We start from the raw sequence: 10,866 nt of genomic DNA on the forward strand, positions 1-10,866 counted from the left end.
TAGACGCAAGAGACTCGAAGAGCAGCCGCCATGGACTACCTAGAAATTATTTAGATGCGATTCAGTTTGGTAGCAGATGAGGAGGAGAGTTGTAGCGTAGAATCGTTGTGTGTGCGTGCGTGTAATAAGTATTCCTGTGCCTTCGATGTGTACCCATGTGACCCCCCACACCCTTGCATACCCCCATCGAGTTATAGTTGGAGCCACAAAAACTTAATATGAAATATTTACATCATTATATTTAATAATCCCAGAATTGTGATCAGCAGAAGAGCAAGTGAATGATTTGTTTTAGTTTTTGTTTGGTTTGGTTTTCTAATCATTATGCATAACATATACACACATACATACATATACATATATATACATATATTATGTGAAAGAAAAACCCCTCCATGTACAACCCAATCAATTGTGTTTTTTGTGCGTGAATGTTAAAGTTTGATACAAGTCGAGGCAAAGCAAAGCGCCTGCATATATCCAATTGATATCTACCTTAATGTATAATTCTAGTTCTATTATGTATAACGAGTATATTATATACCTAGTACATACATGCGCGCATACACATACATATATCAAATATATACACAAACATTTACATTTAGTGCAGACCAGTTGGTCTTGAGCATAACATTACATTACATTACATGCAGATGTATGCGGTAGCCTCTATAGAGATGTTTAGACTGTAATTGTAATTGTGTGAGAGAGAGATATACATAAATTCAGTCAGTCTACCACCTAGTACACGAGCACAACAGCAAACACTCCACCCGCAATGTTATTATAAACAAAACAAAAATGACAACAGCAAAAAAAGAAGAGAAATCAGTTCAAAATAAAAAGCAATTATATACACGAAGCAAAGCAGAATCTATGTTAGAGATCCACAGTGGAAATCTTGTCCTTTTTGGTTAAGTTAGTTAGTTGGTTGTTAGTTTTCCGGAATAAGTTATTGCTACTCCCCACAGCGGACAATGAATTCACCTGCATTAAAGCAATGGCAACGGTTCCGCCTTTCAAGGTTCGTAAATCTAATTTATTAACAAGAAATACTCATATACGGGAATATACCTTAATGTATAACTAATGTCATTCACTATATATATACAGTGGCTCTCTCTCGCTCTCTCTCTCTCTCTGTCGCTCTCTGTGTTGCATTGTGCGTGGGTTGTGTTCCATCAGAATAAGTTATGGAATAGTAAATCCGGCTGTGATAGCGTCTTCTTTAAGTTTCGCACACTCAGGCGATGCAGGCGTCGATCGGCGGTGCATCTGTAGATTGTAGGTCGGTTGTTGGTTTGAGGGGTTTGAGGAAGGGATCAAGGAGCGAGCAGTACAACAGGTACAGTAGGTTCAGGTTTAGGTTTAGGAGAATTCGGATTTGGATTTGTTTTCGATTAGCATTAATTTCGACACGAAACAAAAGAGAGACATTCAGGTGGATTCAAGCTGGTGGCGTAGGCGGACGTGGGGATGCGTTTTGTGCGTTGTGCGGGAGTTGCGGCTGGTACCAACACCGTATCGGGGGAGGTGGCCACTGGCCATCACTTACTCGAATATTCGCGAATGATACTCAATCATCAGCTTGACACAATCGGCCAGCGTTTCGCCCTCGCGTAGCAGCTGCTGTATGTCCTGCATGTGCACACCCTGCGGCACCGTATGGAATATGGATGGCGTCACCGAAATGGACAGCGTCTCGGCGCTGATCTGCTGCAGCGGCACCTTGGTAAGCCTGGGACCATGAAAGCATTGACAGCATTGAACGAGAGGAAGGGCTGAGCGTGAGCGTCGCTTCACTTACCGATTAAAGTGACCAAAAATGTAGTCCATGGTGTCCCGATTGCTCTCCGGCAGCGAGCGTATCAGTCTTTTCAATGTATCCAGCTTGTGGGCCAGTTCGGTGAGCACTACGAAAAGGGAACATAAACTTAAGCTTACTCGAGGGATTCTGGCTGGGAATGGGGCTATACGTACACCATTGATGGGGTGTGCCAATGAAGGTCTTTGCCTCGTTTACACTGACCAGCGGAGATTTAATCTCGCGCAGAAAGAGCTTTAGGACACCCGTTAGTGTGTGTATGTCGACATCCGTCTGCCGCAGTGCCTCATAGTCATTCGCATCGATGCTGAAGCGCAGCGTCTGGATCTTGTTGTAGTCACCGCACTGCCGGTATATCCCCTCGATGGGCTGCGTCGAGCGGCGATACTTGTGCTCGATGAGGTCACAGCAATCGACCACGATGCGGGGCACAGTGCGCTGCTGATCGTGCTTCAGCACCAGCTCCAGTTCCGTGTCGAAGCAGGGCTCGTCGAAGAAGATGCGCTGCTCGCGCAGCGTCTCCACGCTGGGCCTGCTCTTCCACCAATTGGACAGATTCATCCAGGCCACCAGGCGCGAGGGTCTCACATTGCTCTTGCCCGGCCCACCACCTGCTACACCGCGTTGCTTCTCTCTGTCCCTGTCCCTGTCCTTGTCCTTGTCCTGCATCAGTTCGCCCAGCTGGCGGGTCAGCTCCAGCAGCTTGGCCTCCAGCTCCTGGCTGTAGCTGGCCTGTGCCAGCAGATCCTGCTCCATCGTGTGCATGCGCTGCTTGAGCTCGTGCCAGCGCTTGGAGCAGCTGCTGCAGCACTCCCGATCCCGATCCCGATCCCTGGCCCGCGCTTTGGCCCTGCCGCTGGCCAGGGGACTGCTGGCCGAACTGGAGTTGGAGGAGCACACGTCCAGGCTGGTGTTGGACACCAGCACCGCCGTGCTCGTGCTCCCATTGGCATCCTCGAGCAGCAGCCTCGTCAAGTCTCTTGTGCTGCTGCTCTTGAGCAGCGCCAGCTTGTTGGGCTTTGACTTTAGCTCACGCACCCAGCGAACGGCCTCCGGTCGTCCGGCCTCGATGCCCGCTTGATCCAGGGCGTTGCCCGAGCCTCCGCCCGCGCTGCTCTCCAGGCGCAGCAGCGTCGCCGAGTTGGTGCTGTGTCCGCGCATATAGTAAGCTGGCGGCGGTCCACCGCCTGTGGACGATGTGGAGCGATCGCGAAAGCAATTCATCAAAGTCTTCTCACGGGGCTGTCGTCTCTCGTGGGCTGCAAAGCCAGCGGCGCCGATTATGATGTGCGCCGAGTCTGGTGTTCCAGGCGTCACTGGCAGAGACACTGGCACTGCCACAAGCATTGGTCTGCCATTGTTTGTCGTCTGCATCGCTGTCGTTGCTCTCTGTTTCTCGCGAGTCGTTTATCGGGCTTCGCTGCAGCTGCAGCTGCACTTGGTCGAGCTTATCGCAAATGCGGCAGCTGACCAGGCGGCAATACCCCCAACTCCCCTGCCTCCCTGTCTGCTTGCTGCTGTTTTGGTGTGGCTGTGGGTGGGGTGGCAAGTGACGTCAGAGACAGCAACTGTGGACGACAATCGTGCGTATAATTAGTTTATGACTATTGAATGGAATGACAGATAAAGCCGCGAATATCTTCCTACTTGGTACTGTGGTAACCCAACTGAGTGCTCACTGTAGCCGCACTCCTTCCGCTTCTCAAGTGCCAATATCCGTTGGCAGCAGCTACAGCAACAGCAACAGCAACAGCAACAACCTCTTCGTTTTGGGTATCGTATAACGCCTGGCCACGCCGCGGTCACGGACACATGGATAATTCTCAGGCAGCTCCAATTTCCGACTGAGCAAAACAATTCAAATCGAATTCTCTGCACTCTCTGTCACTCCCTCTTATCGCCCTTGCCTGCTCTTGCCTTTGGCACTTCCATGGCGCAAAGTGATAAGATAAAGGTCGAGTCGAGCTGAGTCGCGGGAGAGCCAAACAAATGCGGCTGCTTATATACAAATGCGTATTAAAAATAAAACTATTGGCGATAATCAGCTAAAAAAGGTTTCCACTTGGATCCAAGCCCTTCCACTTCCACTTCCACTTCCACTTCCCTGTGGCCTGTTGGCTTTTGCTTTGTTCCGTGAATCACACAATCAATCCACCTTTCTCGCCTTCAATTGTCTCCTAGATGTTGTGGTCTCTCGCTATGCAGTTGCTAGCATAGTTTTGCTGCACGGCCATGTGACTTCATGTGGCCACTAAGTCCGGCGTATTGGGCAAAGCTCTTGGCACATATTTTGCAGCTGTAACGCTTTTGGGGATTATGGATCTCCTTGTGCTGGCGCAGATACTTGCAGCTGGTGAAGGTCTTGTGGCAGATGTCGCACTCCTTGTCGCGCACATTCAGATGCCCCTTGATGTGGTCATTCAGCACGGACTGCTCGAAGAAGCTCTTGCCGCAGATGTGACACTTGCCGCGGGGCCGCTGCTCGTGCCGCCGGCGATGGCGCTCGAAGAAGGACTTCGTGCTGAAGCGCTTGCCGCAGGTGTCACAGCAGAAGGGTCTCTCGCCGGTGTGCGAGCGTTGGTGGACCTGCAGGTCCGAGGTGGTGGCGAATCGCTTGCCACACTCCTCGCAGCCCAGCTGATAGTCGTGCGTATGCCGTCGCAGGTGGATCGTGCAGTTGCCGCTGCGCGAGAAGCCCCTGTCGCAGATGGGGCACACGAACGGCTGGCTGCCGTCGTGCTCGGCCCGATGCACCTTGTAGCCGTCCACACTGTTCAGCAGCTGCTCGCACAGATCACACTGAAAGGGAGCCACATGTGGCTCGAGGAAACGCAGCTGCTCGTAGTAGCGGCAACGGGGCGTGAATACCACACCGGCAGCGCCCTGACGCTCGCACTGGATGCGTCGCAACTTCTCCTGCTGGTAGGCGGTGCGCAGATTTCGGGTGTAACGCTGCAGCAGCGAGGGCTCCAGCAGGGGTATCTGCAGCTCGGTGCGACACAGCGCCAGCAGCTTCTCCTTGGCCGCGTCTCGTACGTGACGCAGGCGGCAGGACAAATCCTGCATGTCCCAGTTGCCGCTGCACTGCCGATAGATCTCAATGAGTTTCAGGCACTGCTGATGGCTCAGATGGGGCACCGGCACGGACATGGACATCTTGGGATGCCGCTTGCGCCGCAAACTCTTCGCCAGGAAGCCCAACTTTGCGTAGTACCAGTGTGGGGCCGTGGGCGAATCCCTTTCCAGACGCTGCCTCTCCCGCCGATAGACATCCTGCAGCCGCTTCGTGTGACCGGCCACCTCTTCGCCCGTTAGCTGTAGATCAAACTGCGCGTTCAGCCGCTCAGCGATAGTGGCGCAGGCTTCGCTTCGACGCTTGTAGTTGCGGTAGGCCAGCATACCCAAGTCCCAGAGCAGACGCTGCTCCTCCACCTGCCCGATGAATGCCAGCATGATGGGGTGCTCCTGCAGCCAGAAGTGCGAGGTGTCTGTGCCGGTTGGCTGCAACTAAGAACAGTAAAGACATGGATATGGGGGATGGGGAGTGAAGTAGTGCTAAGCTTACATCTGCCGCTTCCTGGGAGGACTCCTGGGAGATGCTGCTCTGGCTGGGCCAGTCCAACATTGTCTCTGGCTCAAAGCACTCCACAGGCGCATCATTTGTGTCAGTGGCCAAAGCTTGCTCGACGGCCGGCTCCGTGCTGGCTGTCTGCGCAGCCTCCTGATCTTCAAACAGAGCCGCGTGTTTCGATTCCAGATGCGACTTAAAGTCTTTGAGTGTCCTGCTTTGCTCCTCATCCCGGCAGTAGATGCACTGGAAGGCGAATGCCTTTGTCTGCCGCTTCCACAGGCAGACTATCTCCCCGCAGCGCTGATACGGCGGCATGCTTATCCAAGTTGTTTGGGCGAATTTATTTGTTTACAATTTGCAGCCGGTGTGCAGGGTTGCCGTTGTACTCAGATGAGCAGGGTTACCAGCGTGTGCAGGGGCCAGTGCTGCAAGACGTCCTCCAGTAGTCACTTCGCCCATATTCAAAATGTAGAACTTCATTTTTTTATTAGCAATTATTACATAATTTCGTGCAGAAGAATAAAACTTTCGACTTAATTAGAAATTAGAAATATAGTAAAACAGGGCGTTAGCGTTACAAGGCCACGTTTGAGGCACATTGGGATAAATGCAAACTGATCGAGCTCATTGATAATTCCCCCATTTTCAGTGATCTTAGGGCATCATGCGCAGTGCACCATCGATGCGGATGACTTCGCCGTTGAGCAGGGGATTCTCGAATATGGCCTGCACCAGATGAGCATACTCGCTCGGCTCGCCCAGTCGCTGGGGGAAGGGGATGCTCTTGGCCAGGAAGGTGCGCACCTTCTCGGGCAGGGCCGCCAGCATGGGTGTGTTGAACAGGCCCGGGGCAATGGTGCAGATGCGAATGCCCTGGGTGCTGAGGTCCCGGGCAATGGGTAGGGTCATGCCCACCACAGCCGCCTTGGAGGCCGCGTAGGCAGCCTGGCCAATCTGCCCGTCGAAGGCAGCCACAGAGGCAGTGTTCACGATGACGCCGCGTTGGCCATCCTGGTTGGGTTCGTTGGCGCCCATCAAGCCCGCGGACAGGCGAATCACATTGAAGGTGCCCACCGTGTTGATGTTGATCACCCGCTGGAAGTCCTCCAGCCGATGGGCCACATTCTTGTTGAAGTTGAAGGTCTTCACGGCCGTCGCTGTGCCGGCGCAGTTGACGGTGAGATCTAGGCGGCCGAACTTATCCTTGGCGATCTGCAGGGCTGCACTCACATCCTTCTCCGAGGTGACGTCGACGGGAACAAAGACCACCTTGTCGCCCAGCTCCTTGGCCACTTCATTGCCCTTCGAAGACGGCAAGTCGGCGAGCACCACGCTGGCACCCTGCCTGGCCAGACGCTCGGCTGTAGCGCGACCCAGACCGGAGGCTCCACCGGTCACCAAAGAGACGGCGTTCTGCGGGACAGACAGAGATTTGTTATTGTATAACGCTCCGGAGCAACGAACATGCTAATTGTTCAGGGTACAAGGTGCACATACACATATGTATACAGTTATACAGTTATTCTATTTGCCGATGACACGGGTTCAAATCCCCATTGGACTTTGCACCCGGCCAGGGTATTTCTCTTCATGCATTTTGGGATTGGGGGCACCATAAATAACACTAAAGCATACCTTGATCATATTGATATTGTTTATCAGTTTACAACGTTATTTAGTTACAGAGAACTTTGTACAATGCACAAAAGGCCAGCGACAAGGCGACAAACGTAATGTGAAAGCAGGCAAAGACACCGGTTGCTTATTTATATAGATAGCAGGAATATAGTGTTGTAAACGAACGAACCATCGAGTATCTGTGTCGTATGACACTAGGCCTCACGGGCCATATGACATTAGATCTTGCTAACAGCCTAATTGAAAGAGCAGGGGTTGTTCTTATTTGAAAAGCAAGGTGTGTTAGAGCGAGTTAGTTTGTCGTTTGTTCAGTGGTTCATATTGAGTGGCTCACATATTTACATATGTAGATTGTCCAATGGTCGTAGTACACTACATTTTGACACCAATCTAGTCTAAGTGTAGGTACCTGTTTCGCCAGGCCAAATAAGACGCCATGATTGTGTACCAAAACGATGTTTACTAACACTCAGGGGCTGTCACAGACTGAAAATTAGAAAGTCGTTGAAGTAGTCATCTGGCCGAGGACAAAGCGACAAGAAGGAAATAGATTTCTCCTTTTTTTGCTGCACACCGGCCGTTAAACCAAGCAAGACTTTATGAGCTGTTAAATCCTTTCTCTTGCTGTCCTGCTTGTCCCTTCAATCGTTTGAGAAGTTATGCTTGAACCTCTCAAGCGATTGCAAGGACGAGCCGGACACCACGACAAAGGGTCTGAAAGCTATAATGTCTTCCCTGGTTGAATGGCTGCGTCTAACGCTAATCATAGGAGCAAGCTCAAGAAGAATCTAGAAATCCAAGGTGAGAGAGAGATAGAGACATGTCCTTGCCTGCTGGCCAACCTGCGAGTTTCTTTTTCTTTTAGCAGAACCTGCTACCTGAAACGAGATGCAAAATCCTTGACCATGCTGGTCTCCTGAATGCTGCCTTTACCGATGAATGTTTTGCCATGAGGTTCCACTGCACCGCTCGCAAAAATGAAGTACAACACAGCCAGAACAAACACCCAACCACCATCCATGTTTACCAGTGTATAGAAGCGTTTTAACGCTGCCTTGTATCGGAATATCACATTTGAGACTGCAATAAACTAAAGAAGAGTCGAGTATTTGTAATCTGATTGCGTTTCCGTTCGAACAGAACACCCACAGAACGGAAGAAGGAGGAGGAGAACCGTGTACACAGTGCATAAACTTTGGCTTTTGGTTCTTGTCACTTCTGTTTGGATTTAATTAGCCGCCAGCTAGGAAGGCTGGTCGCTGGCTTATCGAACCAAAGGGTAAACAAAGCTGTGCGCTGGTAGCAGCTTCCGCTGCCGGAGGGCGAGGCGAGGCCTCTTCGCTGGCCCTGTTGGTGGCATCTAGCTCAAAGCGCAGGCAGCGTTCGCTGAGCGAAGATACAGAGATTCAGATACACGGATCTCTAAATTAAAAGGGTAATTTTATTGCCTTCGCGATAACCAAAGCTATACAGAAAGTGTCGTGTGTGTTTTTTGCATGTGAAAGTGGAAGTGCACGATAAGGAGAAGTCTTCTTTTAAGCTACATATTCTACATAAAATCAATATATATATTTATATATATGTATAGCTTAAGTATGTTTAAGTATCATACATATGGCTATGTATGTCTGCTGTGTTATTGTACATCTGTCGGAGCCAAGAGCTGGAGAGGGGGAAGAGAAGAGACTCTCTCTTTCAAACGATTCAGAAACATTGAAGCTGCAAGAGAACATCTCCGCGTTCTTGCCCGATTGCCCGATGCATGGCCACCAGCTGGCACCAGCTCCAGGCCATGCCCCTGTCCTACAATTTTCCGTCCATCATATTGGAGGAGGGGCCTAGGGGCGGCAGAATGTTCATGCGCTCCAGCTGATCGGCCAGAATGCGCTGCTCTTTGGTGAGGCGTAGAATCTCCTGTTTCTCCTCGACGGTGTGCCCCTTTCGCTTTGCCCGATACTGCAGCATTCGCTTGTAGCACTCGAGTATCTCCGTGTCAATCATGTCCAGCTTGCGCTTGAGCTCGATGCGCTTTATTTCGTCGCTGGCCGCCACACGGAGGCGCTTCAGCTCCTCGCTGTTGAACGTGGACACGGTGCTGATCTCCGACGTGACGCGCTTGATCTCGTGCAGCACTTCGTCCATGTCTTCGGGAGGCTGGCAGTCGCTGGCATCCATCAGGCCATTCTCCAGCAGTTCCTTCTTCAGACGCTGCTCAATGCCCACGCCGTGCTTGAGCATCGAGAGTGGTCGGAAGTTGCCGCTGGCTGCAGGAGCTCCCGAGTTGGCGGAGGACAGATGCGAGTGCGAATGAGAGTGCGTATGAGAGTTGTCGTTGCTGCTGCTTGTGGTGCTGTTGCTGTGCTCTCCCACAGCCGCCTGCTCGCTGGGCAACGTCAGCAGCGACTCCTCCATTAGGGCTGTGACAAGGCGTTGGGTGAGGGGACCCGTGATGCTCTCCTCCACCATTCCCTCAGCCTTCTTCAACATGGCCGAGGCATTATGTGACTTGATGCGCGATCCGCCCGGCTGCAACGCCTTCATGTCCTCCTGCGCCCACACTGTGGAATAATGCGGTCCCAGTGTGGGTACGGGCGGCACCAGGGGGCCACGATACTGCTCCAAAAGGTCATCGATGAGGCGCAGATCCTCATTTGTAATCGGCATGCAGTACGGCTCCACCGAGAGCCAGAACTTGTTCGGCATATCGTTCTTTGGCATCGCCAGCTTCGGCAGCTGCGGCAACATGGGCAGGATCAGGTTCGAGGATGGTAGGAAGTCCATGCTGTCGTCTGTGTGCACGGCCATTGGACTGTTCTTTGAGTGCCTCGAGTTGCCGGAAGGGCCGAGGCCGCCCTTTAGAATGGTCATGGATGAGTGCTTCTTGCGCACGCCTGTCGGCTCGTCCCGCTTCCGCTTGGCCAGGCTCGACGAGGTGCCCGATGGACTGCCCAAGCCGCCGCTGGCTCCGCCTACTCCTATGCCCAGCATGGCATTCAGCATGGCATTGTTGCTGGTGCACGGCGGCGATCCAGCCACGCGGTCAAACTTGCGACGGTCGTTGCGTTTCTCATCTTTGTCCACACTGTCGTATTCGGCCTTGAGGACGCGCGCACGCAGAGCCACATTCGAGAGCAGCTGCTCCAGTTCGAGTTGCACTGCATCCAGATCCTCGGCCGACAAATGGTCATCGGAGGGCCGCTGTAGAGCTGCCGACATCGTGGGCAGCCTCTTTGGCATATCCCTAGTGCGGATAAGGGGGATGATAACACCGCTGGGCGTCAGAAATACCTCCGACTCGGCTGCAGCTGCCGCAGACGCGCCCTTACCTCCGCCGCCACCCCCGCCATTTAGAGGCATCTTACCAGCGACTCCACCAGATATTGCCATTCCAAAGGCACCGCCGATGCTTCCACCAGCACCACCTCCGCCACTGCCTACGATACCAGCACCGCCGCCACCGAAATGGCCCAGCTTCAGGTTCTTGAACGTTGTACTCATGGTCGCGTGTCGGTGCAGTAGCAGGAACTGCCTTGTTTTGGCTTTAAATATTTCTTTTTTTGTTTTGTTTTCTTTTTTTTTGTGAAGTTTCTGAGCGAATCGCAATTTGTTTGCGTGAGTTAACAGAGTGCCCAGCGTCTAGCAGTATGCGTTCAACAGCACTGTTCAAGCAATCGATGTTTGCAGGGAATAGCAGGCCGATATTTCGCCATTAATCTCTTTAGGGCTGCTATGACCCTTTTTATATGGGTTTATGATAAGATAACAGACATAATGAGCTCATTTCCGCTGTTGCCAGTTTGGATTAAAGAATATTTAATTAAATTTGCTT

General features: G+C 52.0%; 4 protein-coding genes across 5 annotated transcripts; all 4 read right to left on the minus strand.

Moving 5' to 3' along the window:
• Positions 1–1,020: 1,020 nt before the first annotated feature.
• On the minus strand, positions 1,021–4,005 carry LOC117580685 (rho GTPase-activating protein 15). Of its 2 annotated transcripts, XM_034267309.1 has the most exons (5): positions 3,476–4,005; positions 1,984–3,396; positions 1,811–1,916; positions 1,559–1,741; positions 1,021–1,278 (listed from the first exon to the last, which is right to left on the minus strand). In XM_034267309.1, exons 2-5 carry the CDS (start codon positions 3,200–3,202, stop codon positions 1,185–1,187), a joined length of 1,602 nt encoding a protein of 533 aa, XP_034123200.1. In that variant the 5' UTR covers positions 3,203–3,396; positions 3,476–4,005; the 3' UTR covers positions 1,021–1,184. The 2 variants fall into 2 exon arrangements, with proteins under 2 accessions (XP_034123200.1, XP_034123202.1); XM_034267311.1 differs by having other exon boundaries at positions 1,146–1,741; positions 3,476–4,004.
• A 31-nt stretch (positions 4,006–4,036) lies between these two features.
• LOC117580905 (zinc finger protein 675-like) lies at positions 4,037–5,790 on the minus strand. The gene is made up of 2 exons (XM_034267666.1): positions 5,394–5,790; positions 4,037–5,335 (listed from the first exon to the last, which is right to left on the minus strand). The coding sequence occupies exons 1-2, from the start codon at positions 5,712–5,714 to the stop codon at positions 4,037–4,039; spliced, it is 1,620 nt and encodes a 539-aa protein (XP_034123557.1). The 5' UTR covers positions 5,715–5,790.
• Positions 5,791–5,859: 69 nt separating this feature from the next.
• On the minus strand, positions 5,860–7,162 carry LOC117580690 (3-hydroxyacyl-CoA dehydrogenase type-2). Its single transcript, XM_034267315.1, has 2 exons — positions 7,035–7,162; positions 5,860–6,812 (listed from the first exon to the last, which is right to left on the minus strand). The coding sequence occupies exons 1-2, from the start codon at positions 7,041–7,043 to the stop codon at positions 6,054–6,056; spliced, it is 768 nt and encodes a 255-aa protein (XP_034123206.1). The 5' UTR covers positions 7,044–7,162; the 3' UTR covers positions 5,860–6,053.
• A 1,294-nt stretch (positions 7,163–8,456) lies between these two features.
• On the minus strand, positions 8,457–10,672 carry LOC117580684 (transcriptional adapter 3). Its single transcript, XM_034267308.1, has one exon. The coding sequence runs from the start codon at positions 10,533–10,535 to the stop codon at positions 8,841–8,843; it is 1,695 nt and encodes a 564-aa protein (XP_034123199.1). The 5' UTR covers positions 10,536–10,672; the 3' UTR covers positions 8,457–8,840.
• Between the last annotated feature and the right edge of the window lie 194 nt (positions 10,673–10,866).

This window comes from Drosophila guanche, unplaced genomic scaffold (genome assembly GCF_900245975.1).
Source record: "Drosophila guanche unplaced genomic scaffold, DGUA_6, whole genome shotgun sequence".
Taxonomy (NCBI): Eukaryota; Metazoa; Arthropoda; class Insecta; order Diptera; family Drosophilidae; genus Drosophila; species Drosophila guanche.